General features: G+C 32.1%; 1 protein-coding gene across 1 annotated transcript in view; it reads right to left on the reverse strand.

Moving 5' to 3' along the window:
* The window catches only part of LOC107437680 (polycystin-1-like protein 1), a 584,482-nt gene that overhangs the window by 368,280 nt on the left and 200,243 nt on the right, over positions 1 to 15,959 (reverse strand). Inside the window, exon 4 of the mRNA XM_071186788.1 lies at positions 8,682 to 8,863. Within this exon, the coding sequence (XP_071042889.1) occupies positions 8,682 to 8,863 (182 nt within the window). The remainder of the gene's footprint in view (positions 1 to 8,681; positions 8,864 to 15,959) is intronic.

Below are 15,959 nucleotides of genomic sequence, written 5' to 3' on the forward strand. Positions count from 1 at the left end.
AATTGAAGATATATATATATATATATAATATCAAGCAAGTGAAAGTAAATCAATTTTTATTTTCATGAATAAGGTGACAAAATTTTTAAGTTACATAAAAAAAAATTTGTCTATATTTATTCGAGAAAGAAAAAATTACATCTGTCCCCGTTAAATTTGCACTTTTTCAAGCGGGAAGAAAAATTTGGCTGATATTTTCCTGAATTCCGGATGAAAGCGAGATATTCAACGAAAATTGAAAACCCTTGTCACATTTACCGTCTTTACGATATCTATATGTACCAGAAAGCAGTTGAAATTTTATCGCTTATAAAATGCAACGCCCACCCCACACCTTTACATACCTTCTCGTAGCCTAAAGTGTTTTACCCTGAACATACTTCGACGCTCGATTTTACTCTATTTATATTTTATTTCTCCGAAATTCACATTTTACGGCCAAAATCATGCATTTTGCTTCCAGCTATCTGGGTAAGTTTTAACGACAAACTAGAAGTTTTTATTTTTCAAATATATTACTATTTTTTTCCCCTTCGATTTTTATTTATTTATTTTTTTTATACTTATTCATTCCTAGCAATATCGATCTTGAAGGTGGTAGGTAAAGTGTTGAGAGGGGGTGTTCTGAAAAGAGGAAAAAAAAAGTTCGGAAAATGTATTTGGTTCGATTTTATCGCTATGTTCCCGCACATTTTATGACAAAAAGGGAAGGAAGGTATAAGGAAAAATTCACGCCAAACTTTCTTAAGTACAATATTCTGTTAGAAGACCTAACCCGTGTTATCTGTCAAAAAGATTTGTTGAGTTCGATTTTTTTTCTTCGAAATAGGGGTTGAAAAATGTAAATAGTAGGAAACCCCATATTTTTTGACGATTTCTCTTGTTTAAAAATTTTTTGCTGAGTTTTATATTGGGAGTATCTTTTTTTTTTGACTAATTTTTTTTTTGTCGAACCGATTTCGTGTATTGGTTCCATGTTCTTACGCTGGTCTGGGTTTTTCGTTTCTTCCCTTCCCCATCTTGACTTCTTTTTTTTTTTCTTTTTTTTTTTTGAGCTGATCGTTTGCCTTTCAGGATAAAAAGTAACAGGAAAAAGAAAGGAGTTATAGAACACTTTGATATATGATCACGGAAATACTTTTTTAAGTGAACATATACAACTGTCACGATACTATATCCAGGTTTATTTTAGCTTTATTGAGTTTTCAAAAATCGTGATCGTTAGGTCAGAATCTATTGTTTCGTAACAAATGATAGAATTTCCGGTATTTAATTTCTCCTCGTAAAGTGGTTTTATTTGGATTTAGTTTATTCAAATCACAAAAATGATTTGAATTAAACATAGATTATTTCACTTAGTTGATTTGAATCACAGGCCAAATAAACTGACCTGCATTGCTTTGGTCTTGAAAATAGGCTGAATAAATTGAGCACTTGTTAGCTCGTAGCGAGGTAGGTTTGAATGCTTATAGGAATGGGAAAGGGCCAATTTTTAACTAACCAGAATGTATACTTTAACCGATTCAGAGTTATGAACAAAGTATAAACGGTTTCATGACTTAGTTCATAAAGTGTCACAAAAGTACATTCTCGTTGCCCATGAACTTGTTCGAAAGAGAGCGTTTTTGGAAGAGTTCATTTTTCACTTATAGTTCATTTTCCAAAAGGGGGTGCAATGCTAAATTGGTTTTTTGTCTTCAAATTCTTTTGCTCTTGTCACATGTAACACAAATGCAGATTAGCTTTACGCAAACAGTTATTTTGTTCGCTCTTATTACTGACTAAAGAGTTCTCCACTTTTCTGTGTTAAATTGCGACAAATTTCATAATTTCTTTTAAAGTAATAAAAGATATTCCTTCTACCTATTAAAGATAGGCTGGTAAAATCAACTCTTTTCTTTCAGCTGCGTTTAATACATGGATACGGATGTGAACGTTATGGTCTCACGCACTTGAAGATTACGTAATTTTATAACACACACATACGCATATCCTTGACCAGTTTCTCAAAAGCATAAACTCAAACCTAATATTGTATACAAAGATAATATAAAGTTCAATTGATTTTAGAAGTTTAATCAATAGAGCTACATCTTTAAATTATGCGTCGAATAAAAATTAAACCACAAAAACAAAACCCGAAATAAGTACATTTCAAATTATTCTATGTTATTAAAACAGATAAATAACATTGCATGGAATAATGGAATTATGATGCCCATTTTATCAAAACGTGATATTTTAAATCAAACTGTTCTTCTGTATCATTTCTAACTAATAGTTCCGTATATTCTAGCAATTTTCCTGCATAACAACACTAAAAACAAAAAAATATTGCCCACGTGAAAATAACTCTGTTTTCGCAGAAAAAACGATCTTTTGATACTTTAAAAATTTGAATACTATTATATTACCTCAAGCACTTGAAATTATAAATACATTTTTATACAACTTATAATAATAATAGTAATAGATATAATAAAATTTCAAGATTCAAATACTGAATTAAATAAAGGAAAATAATTCGAATAAAAATAAGATACTGAAACATTTGCTTATTTTTAGGGAAAAATTTCGATCACTTTCTATTTTACAACTAAAATCATGAAGAAAGGTTGCTGAAAGAAAAGTTACTCTTTCATTATGATATGAATTTCGTACTTAGAGATGAAACCCAATTTTTTTAAAAAAAAAATATCTATATGTTTGTAGAACTTATATTGAATGCCTGATTTTCAACCATATCTTTACAAAGCAGTGACCATTCAAACTCTACACTTAACAAGTAACATGCATTTATTTCCAATGAATGCACCATACATGTCATCGTCAGATGGAGGTGGGCACACGGTATCGCCTCAGACCTCTAGTACACAGTTTCTAACTCCAAATCCAGCAATAACCTTCCCCAGAGGAAACTGAACATATAGAAACACCACCTTCTCGATTATGACGCACTTCAAGCAGGCCATTAAAACAGATTTCATGTCTTGCTTGTTCATAATCCACCTTCGGCACATTATCAAAGGCAAAGGAGGAAAAGGGTTTACAAAGCCCTTTCACAATATCATTGGTATTAAATGGGAACAACGTGGAGAATTTCCCTGACGCGACAGGCTGGTTGACAGGTGACGCTAATTACGTGATTCTGGCGACTGTGGAAACAGTCCTCTCCATTAATTTCAGGCACGGCTACGGCAGGCTGGAGATTAAGGCTAGCTCTCTCCCTTAGTAGACTTTAATGGCATGTTAACTCCAGGATTCTATTGTACCTGAATGTTTAATTGTTAAGGCAGAGGGTTTTCTATTTGTATTTTCGATTGACTGATTCAAATGGGAAGTGTTCGTTTACAAGTTGAACTGCCTTTCCAAATTGATTCCTAACACTGTAAAAAATTCCGGATCGAATGGTGGTAAAAAGTCATTTTTTACCGGATACATTAGTCATTTTGACTTCCTGGATAATACACATTTAGAATTCAATTTAAAAATATTAAGCGATTCATAAACTAATACCAAAGAAAATTTTATCGTAATTATTTTAAAAAAATGTTTCGTTAAGAGAATTGAATTTCTTCCATATGTATGAAGCATAGTCTACAAGAAAAAAAAATTAACTAACTAAAAGAGTTGCATATGCCTTAGACCAGAGTAAAGTACAACGTACAATACAAAGTCTGGTTTAAGTTACAACAAACATACACTTTATTAATTCTAAGTATAATAATAAATTAATCTTAGTTATATTTTTAAATGCCAGTAAAGTAGGATTTTTTTAAGTGTAAGTGATAGAAAAAAAATACTCTGAAACTAAAAAATCTTAAAAACAAATTTCTATCGCATGCCTAGAAAATTTGAAATGGTTATTAACATAGCAGGTAATAGTCGCCGCATGCCAAGTGGCAGAATTTACAGAGTAGATCTGCATCACTACATTTATAACTTCAAATTGGTCTGTGACTAAACAGTCAAAAGGAGATTGCTATTATAAAAATCCAACTTAATCTTTACCAGTACAATCTATACACGTAACAAAATTTTTAAACATATGGGTTTCAAAAAATATACACAAAAATTTTATGATTAAATTGAATTTTATACAATTATACTAAAGAATTGAATAAATTCCTTTACGGTTAAGTCAGTAATCATGAAACAGAAAACAAATTCTTTACTTTCTGTTCCTGACGGTGTTTTCTCAATTTAGCTTTTTTTATTTTTATCCGAAATTTTTTTAAAGATTTTTAAATAGAGTTAGTTTGCTATTTAAAAATAAATAAGAAATTCAAATGGAAAATAAGCATCTGATGCAGTAATAATCTGCAGTGCCTGTTGGCGGACTTTCTGCTTCTAGGTTGCTAATTTACAATCCAGCGGCCTTTAACGACTCGCTCTTTTCTTTGTGGAGATATCCTGATCTCAACTATAATACAAGCTTTTATTTATTTTAAAATTACTTACTTGAACTAAAACAAGAAGACAAGAATCAAGTGTTTTTTATTTATTTAAGAATATGCCAAACAGAAGAGTGGGTCATTAGAAAGCCACTGGATTGGAAAATCGCTACTTTGGTTTCATGTATCAACTACATGTACTGAATGCAAAACTTATACTTTAGTTAGCGCAAGTAATTACACTGATACAAGGTAAATATGGTTGAAAGTAAAAAACCCTCCCCTATACTTCATTGAATAAGTCTTATACGTATTAATCCATGCCAAATAAAGCAATTTTTTTATCCGAAAGGAATAAGATAACTAACACATTTATCAAGTAACGAAAACGCAATTTCACTATACTTCATTGTCGCTCGGGAGATTTTAAGAAACCGTCTCAAAACTAAACAAAGCTATACGACCATCGTAGATATACAGGGTGTTTATAAAGTCCCAAGCCCATTTTGATGTTTAATAACTCATAAAATATTAAAGATAGATTAAAATTAATAATATAAATGGTTAGATAGACTTAAAAAGTTTCACGACCCTTGTCAATGAACTTCCACGTGTGCCCCCTTCGACGCACGGAGAATATAAAGTTGATAGTCAATTTCACGCCAGGTAGTGGCAAGCATGTCGGCATCCACAGAGGCTATTGCGGTTGTAATTGTGGCTTTTAGGTCATCAATGTTTGACACGATCCTCCTGTAAACATTGTACTTTATAAATCCCCAAAGATAAAAGTCCAGCGGAGTTATATCAGGTGATCTGGGTGGCCAAGGAATTGGACCTCTTCGCCCAATCCATCTTCCTGTAAAATGGTCATTCAAAGAACTACGAACGATGATACCCCAATGAGGTGGTGCACCATCTTGTTACAAAAAGTCATGTGGCTGAAGCTCGTTGTGGAAATTCGAAGTTTTCCAACATGTCTAAGTACGCGACATGAGACCGTCTTTTCTGTAAAAAAGAAAGGCCCAATGACTCGGTCGTGCATTAGTTCACACTCACCTTCGGGGAATCCCTTTGTGTCTCACGGTATTCATGGCGGTTTTCAGATCCCTATATGAGGACATTATGGTGATTAACAATGCCAGAAACACCCATTTCGGACCCCTTTTGATGTTTAATAACTCATAACGCTTGCTGCTACCTGGCGTTAAATTGACTATCTGCTTGATACTCTCCGTGCGAAGAGGGCACACGTGGAAGTTCATTGTCATGGGTCTTGAAACTTTTTGAGTCTATCTAACCATTTATGTTGTTAATTTTAATCTATCTTGTTTATTTTATGAGTTATTAAATATCAAAATGGGTCCGGGATATTATAAACACCCTGTATATATTTATCATTTTATATATTTCATCTATAATCTTTTTCGAACTAATCCACGTTTAAAATATATATATATAAAAAAAAAAACAAAGATATATGAAGAATGGCCCTCTTACGTCCCTGCAACTTAGTCACAAGTTATGGCCATTAATGAGCTTCGTCTGGCAGAGTTAGCTACCTCAATTATTTATAGAGGGGATGTCTTTGGAACAATAACCGTAGATTCGCCATCGCCTCGCTTCTAATGGTCATAAGGCTCCGCGACGCTTGACCTCTTCCAGAGTGGATGGCCACAGTCATCACATCTTTGTNTAAACAGAACTTTCGTACACCAGAACAAGTCACTGAACCACCAACTTGTCTTGCAATTTCAGCATAAGAGAGGCCATTTTCTCTCAATATGACAATTCGGCTTCTTTTTGTAGATGTCCAATTAGTTCTTCTTGTTGATGACATTGTTTAAAATTAGTTTAATTAGAAAAAAGGACTTTTAAATATTCAAAAACAGCAATACTCTATTTAATTGTACTAGTATTCATCATTCCACAAAATATTTCCACTACAATTACTCTTTCACCATGCATATAACCTAAACTATAGTTACAGACATTTGATTGGTATTAAGAACAGTGTTTGTGATTGGCTGCTTTTATTACAAAATACGTCCCTATTCAAAACGATTTGTGTTTGTTTGTTCTACTAAAATGAGCATAACTTTTTTTCTAATACAGTTATTTTAATTTTGTTTTTGTTAATAAATTTTACATTAAATTACCTTCAATTTGATATATAAACGTCTGTATTTAAGTGAAAATTAATATGTTCTACAAGCACACAAAGTTGAAAAACATGAAACTTTCAAAAAGTGTCCACACTTTTGACCACCACTGTATATATATTTATCATTTTATATATTTCATATTATATATCTTTCTCGAACTAATCCACGTTTAAAATATCTAAAAAAAAATACAAAGATACATGAAGAATAGCCCTCTTACGTCCCTGCAACTTAGTCACAAGTTATGGCCATTAATGAGCTTCGTCTGGCAGAGTTAGCTACCTCAATTATTTATAGAGGCGGACGGTATGTCTTTGGAACAATAACCGTAGATTCGCCATCGCCTCGCTTCTAATGGTCATAAGGCTCCACGACGCTTGACCTCTTCCAGAGTGGATGGCCACAGTCATCACATCTTTGTGTCCACTGTTGTCCATCTATCAATTGCTATTTTCTACTTTGTCGACTGGGAGATGTAGAAGAATTGTCCCATATGGGCGACCTCTAACCACAAAGCGCTTACACGCGAGGAAATATGGTCAATATTGAAGACAGGGATTTTAATAATGGAAAAAGACGGTATCTGGGAATATATATTTTAATGAAGTTTATGGGTTATGGCTTCTAATGAAATCATAAATATAGATGGAAGGTTTGGACCGGACAAGAGATTATCTTGTTAAATAAATGGGGATGAAGTTGTTCGAAGATAATCTTGATGATGTGACATTTTCTAGACTGCCTTTCAACTAAATTCTGACAATTTCGAGGATTTAAATTCTGTCCTTTACCCAAGGAAACGATGCATAGTATAAGCAAGATAGGTTTAATTACATATGTTAAAAGTATTCTTAGAAAGTGCTTTTATTTCTTTGAATTTAATTTGCTTTTGTTTATAATATTTATGTATAATAAATAAATAAATTTGAATTATATTTTCATACTGAAATTTTAAGGGAATAATTATGTTAATTTGTATTTTTAGTTTTTACTAGGAGATACTCAAAACTTATTACTTTTTTCGTCTTAATTTTATCCTTAGACATCTATGCGTCACTTATTACTTTTCAAATGGTTAATATTTTAACGTAAAATTATTTCTTCTGTTTTAAGAATTAGTGTTTTTACTCGCTATCTTTCAAAAGTAAGTTCTCAAGCAGGGTATCCTGTGTGTGCTAACACAAATGAATTTACCGAACAAAAATGATCAATCATCCATTTAATTAATCAAGAAAGGAACAATTAAAAATTGTGTAATTGTCTTTGGGCCTGATTATCCCCCGTATTCAGCTAGAAAGTGAGTTCACAAGTTTTCATACGTACTTCGAATCCAACTCAAACCACTTGCCAAGGATTTGATCCCACAAACCTGCTAAATTATATTTTATATTTCATAACCACCGTTGACAGTAGAACCCAATTTCGAGTTCATGACAATCAATGTTCAACTCCATAGCCTTGTAATTTTGAACACAATCCAGAAGACTTTACATGGAGAGGAAAACCACAAAAATCTTCCATGGCTAGCTTGATCACAAATGGACTCTAACCCATGATCTGTCTACCACAGATAATATTTTACGTCTGCATTGTGGCCAGTGCGAGCCGGGTGCGGAATTTGTTTTGACCAGACGTCTATGGGATTCAAACCCCGGTCACCTTCACCTCATTGGGAGGCGAGAGCTCTATCACAGGAGCCACCAAGGATCTAACTTACTGAATTGCGGGAAAGCTGATTTTCTGATTTATCCGCTACCTAAACACATCCTACAAATTTTCTGTGAGATTCAAGTCAGGTGACCATGATGGCCAAATAAGATTTTATAAGGTATACGATCTTACATTCTATATAGTTGCACATTACTCTGATGAGCTTTACTATTGTCATCTATAAAAATGGGAATATATTAATAGTACATTCGTTCTGAAGATAATGGCTAAACTACTGGATCCAGGGTATTAAAAGAAACATGCTGGTTTTTGTTTCACTTACCACAGTGAAAAAAAAACAATTAATAATAAGAAAGAAAACCCACAAAAATCACAGACCCATCGGTAATGCTGCCTGCATGATCTCAAGAGAGGTGATTAATTTAGAAGTGAATAATGACAAATAACAACTTACTGTTTTTCCATCTCGTTGATAAAATCTCACATTTTGCTAGAAAAGTAATATTTTGTCCATATGTTGGATCATATGGGTCTTCTAGGGAGGCTTCCAGAGAAACATTTTCAAAAGACGGTCCATTAAGAGATATAATGAGAGAAAATTCCTCTGGATCATTTTGTATGTCACCTTCCGATCCCCTGAAACAAATAGTAATCATAATTGCATAAATTAATATTAAAAAAGCCACATGTATAATAGATATTTAATGCAAAAATTAAACAATCAAACTTGCCTCGTTTATTAATTACTTCATTAAATCTTTACAGTAAAAGACCTTTAAAATCGATCTGTCTACTCTGTAAAAAATGGAAACTCAAATATCACAAAACTTTTAGATTTTGACTAAACCATTTCCTGGTATAAGCTCCGAACAAAAATTTCGTCAGAGTGACGAAATATTTATCATCCAGAAAAATGAAAGAAATATTTCCTCATTCTGTACTTTTCCAAAAAGAAAAACCTCATAACTGACTTATATATCGAACTGTTAGAGTAATCATTTTACAGAGAGATAAATTACTCCCTTGCCCCAAACGGGATTCGAACCCGGGACCTTTTCGGCACGAGGACAACTCATTGACTAACTTGCAGACGGTCATCTTACTTCAACAATTTATTTTTGAACGTTTAATCTTCAATCTATTTAACAATCTTCCACAATTCACTGCTGTGAGGTTGGGAGTTGAGAGAATATTTTTGCCGCCATTTGAAAGTTCGCATTTCGACCCAAATCACACTTGATTTCATGACTAAATGATTCTCAAAATTAATGAAATACACCTCGAGGATTTCTGAAATTTTATTTCTGAGAGTGCACTAACTAAAAATCAGCAAAAAATTTCCCCCTTTGTTTTACTTTTACGATATCTAGCATAAAGAATCAAATATCCAAGAGTCTTTCAAATAAATTAAATTCACTTCATTTGACAAAAATATCATCATAAAACTGTATAAAGCCACATTTTTTTCAGTTACTGCAAAAAAGACATAAGACGTTTTGATATCTCATTCTAGATATGACTTAGGTTTATTCTTAATGGTTGTCGAGATGTTGGTTATTAATGTATCAAAACACATTTTAAAATATAGGTCAAGCTCAGGACATGAATCAACAGCTTATGTTTTAACATTATACATTTCCCTTTTGCATGGAACTTGTTTACGTAGAGGTGGCAAAAAAAGAATTCTCAATAAATCAACATATTAAACTGTCCAATTAAAGCTCTGATAATAATACAGATGAGTAAAAATCAGAAACTAGAGGACGAGAAAGCAGCAGCATTGTATCAATCCTTTTAAATTTAACCTTCCTTCATCCATTTAACTTTTATGCCAATTTTATTTTGATGCAATGTTTCCTGGTCATACACATCATGCGTGTTCTCTGTTAGGCTCTTTGCCATCCTCATACTGCTTGTTAAGTCTTCTTTTTTCCCTTTGAAATGATGCTTAAAAAAGTTTTTCTGCAATTTTCCATCAAAAAAGGAAACAGTTATTTATGTTCAGTTACACACACACACCCTCAGCCACAGATATAAGCAAGTAGCCATGTTTTTTAAATTCGGCACATAATTTTGACAATATGGACGGCCTCGAAATTGAAAACTCTTCCTCAGAACTTCTACACTAAATCAATGCATAAATTACATGTGATCCCTAAAAAAAAAATTTTCTGCACTTTTCCGTCGAAAAGAAAACAGTTATTTATGTTCAGTTACACACACACCACCTAGCCACAGCTATAAGTAAGTAGCTGTGTTTTTTAAATTTGGCACATAATTTTGATGATGTGGACAACGCCGAAATCGATACCTTCACCTCAGAACTTCTACACTAAATCAATGTATCAATTACATGTGATCCCTAAAAAAAGTTTTTCTACACTTTTAAATTAAAAAGGTAACAGTTATTTATGTTCAGTTACACGTACACCACCTAGACACATTTATAAACAAGAGTAGCCGTTTTCTTTCAAATTCGGCACATAATTTTGACGATGTGGACAACGCCAAAATTGATACCTTCCCCTCAGAACTTCTATACTAAATCAATGTATCAATTACACGTGATCCCTAAAAAACGTTTTTCTGCACTTTTAAATCAAAAAGTAAACAGTTATTTATGTTCAGTAACGCGTACACCACCTAGCCACAGATATAAGTAAATAGCTGTGTTTTTTTAAATTCGGCACATAATTTTGACGATGTGGACAACGCCGAAATTGATACCTTCCCCTCAGAACTTTTATACTAAATCAATGTATCAATTACACGTGATCCCTAAAAAACGTTTTTCTGCACTTTTAAATCAAAAAGTAAACAGTTATTTATGTTCAGTAACACGTACACCACCTAGCCACAGATATAAGTAAGTAGCTGTGTTTTCTAAATTCGGCACATAATTTTGACGATGTGGACAACGCCGAAATTGATACCTTCCACTCAGAACTTCTATACTAAATCAATGTATCAATTACACGTGATCCCTAAAAAAAGTTTTTCTGTACTTTTAAATCAAAAAAGAAATAGTTATTTATGTTCAGTATATTATGTGCACCACCTAGCCACAGTTATAAGTAAGTAGCTGTGTTTTCTAAATTCGGCACATAATTTTGACGATGTGGACAACGCCGAAATTGATACCTTCCCCTCAGAACTTCTATACTAAATCAATGTATCAATTACACGTGATCCCTAAAAAACGTTTTTCTGCACTTTTAAATCAAAAAGTAAACAGTTATTTATGTTCAGTAACACGTACACCACCTAGCCACAGATATAAGTAAGTAGCTGTGTTTTTTAAATTCGGCACATAATTTTGACGATGTGGACAACGCCGAAATTGATACCTTCCCCTCAGAACTTCTATACTAAATCAATGTATCAATTACACGTGATCCCTAAAAAAAGTTTTTCTGTACTTTTAAATCAAAAAAGAAATAGTTATTTATGTTCAGTATATTATGTGCACCACCTAGCCACAGTTATAAGTAAGTAGCTGTGATTTTTTTTAATTCGTCACATAATTTTGACGATGCGAACAGCGCCGAAATTGATACCTTCTCCTCAGAACTTCTACACTTAATCGATGTATCAATTGCATGTTCTCAATGAACTTTAGTCTATAGGAGAACAAATGTGCTTGCAGGATGAAAAAACAAGTATGAATGCTCAAGAGTGTTACATATATAACCATGGAAACCAAACTTAATTTGTTTACCCACAAAACAGTTAAAGTCAAAAGCTACATGAAAAGATGATTTAGAATCAAATAAGATATCTTTTATTAAGTTTATATGGCAAGACAAAATCTTTTATTAATGTATTTAATGAACTATGAATATATTGACAAGGGATCGATAAGTTATTTATACACATTATCAATTGCTATAATGAGAAATTTATTCTAAATGACGTATTTAATGATTTTTTTGATTAAAATCATCTAAAAATAACCAAGTTTCGAATTTCAGCAATCTCTAAAAACAACAATTAATGTGTCTTCAAGTGCCTGGAGAAAATAAAATCACTCTTTTCCAACTCTTCAAAAATAGATTCAGGCATTTCCAAGTCATTTAATTTACCATCAGCTCCCATTTTTATAAACGAGCTCTCCCGTCAGCAAAATAAGAAAACCTGGAGAAGATAAAGCTACGAAAACGCATCACTTAATACTTCCGTCCCGTTCAAAAGCTGTCCCAGGAAAAAAATTAAATCTTATACAATAGAACTCAAATAAGGTCTCCTCTTGTTAAGGCGACGTGGAACGTCAAAATCCTTGATTAATGTATTTCCAATTTTTCCCTTAAGATGGAAGGAAAAGGGAAAAAGAAGAAAAATTTTCCCTTTTTAAAATAGATAAATAAATAAATACGGAAATGAGACTCCCTTCTTTCTAAAAATAAATAATAAACCTTTGAGGTAGAAACTTATTTTCTTTGAGAATTCCCTATGGACTAGAGCATCTCTAGCCGTGTGATGCAAATGAATTTGGCCTATGTCAGAGTGGAGACGGTTTAATTTTCGAAAAATAAAGGAAAACAATGCTATTTATTAATTAGGATAAAGTAGTATTTTATTTTCCTGAGATCATAAGTCGGAATATTTTTTTACACCGAGAACGGAAATATTTGAGTTCTCGTAAATTGCTCGAGTTCCAAAAAGGAAAAGGAATCCGGCAATTTAATTAGTTCGTCGGTCCATTAATTTGAAAGATTGCATTAAATTAAAAGTTTTTGATCTTTGCTGTAATTTAAGGATAGATTATTTCCTGAGATAATTTGCGAGAAAATGAAAACATTTGTTAAGACAGAAAGATTATTGATTCTTCGGAAAGTCTAAAAAGATTAATGATTTTGTCATCATTTTGCATTTTTTTTGGAAGATTACGCATTATACGCATTTTTTAAAAAAGCTCGATTTCTCCAAATTATCTAAAAGTTTGAGTGTAGGCGATTAAGTGATTAGGAAGTGCTTTCATTGCGCGAGCATGTGTACAATTGCCAAAATAAATAAAATAAATCATTAATTTCATCTGTTCGAAACTAATTTAAAAATTAAAGACTGTTTTATAATAAAAAAAACAAAATAAAAAATAGAGTTCTGGATGTATTTGACGTCTTAAATGCTCGTAAGAGCAACTGAATAAAAAAAACATCAAATTATACCCAATTTCGACAAGTTTTGCCCGAAGCAAAAGGATAATTTCTTTGAACTTCCAGTGTCATAAGGACATAGCATTATTAAGGAGCAATGCGCTAAAGCATTGGCGCATTGCTCCTAAATAGCATTGGCCCAGTCACCAACTCAGAAGTCAAAATACATTTTTAATTTACGATGCAACTCAAATTTTCAATCAAGGAAAACCATTTGAAAAAAATCTTATGCTCATCGTTAGTTATTTCTAAAACAGCGAAATCTTCTCAGTTGCAATCTTCTTATTTCAAAAATGTTTAATATTAATTTTTACACATGTTACATTTTTTCTGAAAAAAACACCATTTAAAGTGTACGAAAACTTATTCCATAACAATTCAATGACGAGAATAACCAATTTAAAAGTTCGGTACTGCTTTTACCCTTTAATGCATTTCTGCTTATACTTTTACGTAAATGTTTTTGCATGTGCATTACGTTAAATTATGCAAAACAGAGGCATTCGGATTGTTGATGTTTTAACAATGATACTACAGTAAAATGTTAATTGTCTTTTGGAAATTTTCACAGAATATAGCTGTTTCAGAGTCTTACAAGATGTAAAAAAGGAACGTTTTGGGGACGATACAATTCCTTTTAAGACAAACAAACGATGGTTCAAAAAGTTGATTACCAATCTGCGTTTTGGTGACGATATACTATCTCTGTTGAAATTTTTAACGTAAATGGTTTTATATATTTTCTCATAACAGAGATGGATATAATTTCAACACTACCTACTGCGCTGAAATGTTCGGAACTCATACTTACGATGGAGATTAAGATTTAATGGCTGCTGGACAGATTTTAAACTATTACTAAAATTCAATACATCGAGAACTTTGTCACTATCACGGATATCTCTTGAAAATAGTTAAAATTGAAATCAAGGTAGCAGACAAAGCCACGGGCAATGGCTAGTATCTCTTAAAATAGGCGGGGGATAATTCAAAAAGTTGATTACAATAAATATTTTGGTGACAATGCAATTTCATTTAAGATTGACAGACGATGGCTTAAAGAGTTGATTACAATAAGCGTTTTGAGGACAATACAATTTCTCCTAAGACAAACAGTCGATGATTCAAAGAGTTGATTATGACAAGTGTTTTGATGACAATACAATTTCTTCTACGACAGACGATGGTTCAAAGAGTTGATTACAACAAGTGTTTTGGTGACAATACAATTTCTCCTAAGGCAGACAGACGATGGTTCAAAGAGTTGATTACAACAAGTGTTTTGGGGACAATACAATTTCTCCTAAGACAGATAGATGATGGTTCAAAGAGTTGACTACAACAAGTGTTTTGGTGACAATACAATTTCTCCTTAGACGGACAGATGATGGTTCAAAGAGTTGATTACAACAATTATTTTGGTGGCAATACAATTTTTCTTAAGACAGACAGTCGATGGTTTAAAACGTTTGATTACTTTTAGCTAGAGAAATTATTCATATCGATGATAGTATTTTTAGACCAATAATTTACTACAAGATCAGAAGATGCTAAATGGATCAATGCTCAGAAGATTATAATATGTTTCAGAAGACGCTCACCACTACGAATAAATAATTTCTAACCAAAAATGTATTTTGGGTTTATTTGTATACGCGGAAAAAACACATTTTTTTCCTTTTAATTTAACTTGAGCAGGAGTTTTAAATAGATTTAATAAAAATAACATCGTACAATAACGCAAAAATTAAAACATGTTTGAAATGTTTTATAAATTACAATAAATTCGCTATAAATTTTAATTTGAAAAAAAAATGCTGGAAAATATTTATGCCTCTTTAATTATGCAAAAATAAATAGCAGGAAATCCGGGAGAGAAAAAAGAGGAAAAAAGAAGGCTCTAAAGATTTATCAGGATTTGCACCAGTCTTCTTCGTAGCAGAATATATAATATGAAAAAAGACAGAAAGAAAAATTCAAAAAGGGGTTTACTAAGGGTGTTTTCGTGGAAGAAATCTGCCTAATTATTTCCCAGGGAATTTATTTGAAAAATTATTCTGGTGGAGGAAAAAAAAAAGAAATTTCACTTTCGAACAGGCAATTACCTCAGAGTCTGAAAATAAACAGAGGGGAAATTAAAAGGGAAAGGTGGTAGTTCGGAAGGGAAAAATATAGATTTTAGTCTTTAATAGAGTAAAAATTTTCCAACTTTTAATTCTATCATTTCTTAGCTGATAAATTTAAAATGAATAGTAGGGAGTTTTTATTAATTTTAGCTGACGTTTGCGAAAATTAAATTCTTAGATTGTTCAAGAATTTTAAGTGGCTAAGTTTAAAAAAAAATACTTCTAACTAAGACTAATTAAGAAAAAATAAATTGATTATTAATAATATTAGCTTCTTATTGGAATGTAATTATCTTAATGATATTACTTTTAAATAGGTTCATCAAATTTATTAGAACCAAATTTAATCTGAATTACCTTTAATTAATGGGATTAATTAAAACTTCATAAAAAGGTTTCTTTAATGGAAACATAAAAAAGAAACGATTTTCTATTTAATTGTCTCTATATGCC

This window comes from Parasteatoda tepidariorum, chromosome 10 (assembly GCF_043381705.1).
Source record: "Parasteatoda tepidariorum isolate YZ-2023 chromosome 10, CAS_Ptep_4.0, whole genome shotgun sequence".
NCBI classification, from domain to species: domain Eukaryota; kingdom Metazoa; phylum Arthropoda; class Arachnida; order Araneae; family Theridiidae; genus Parasteatoda; species Parasteatoda tepidariorum.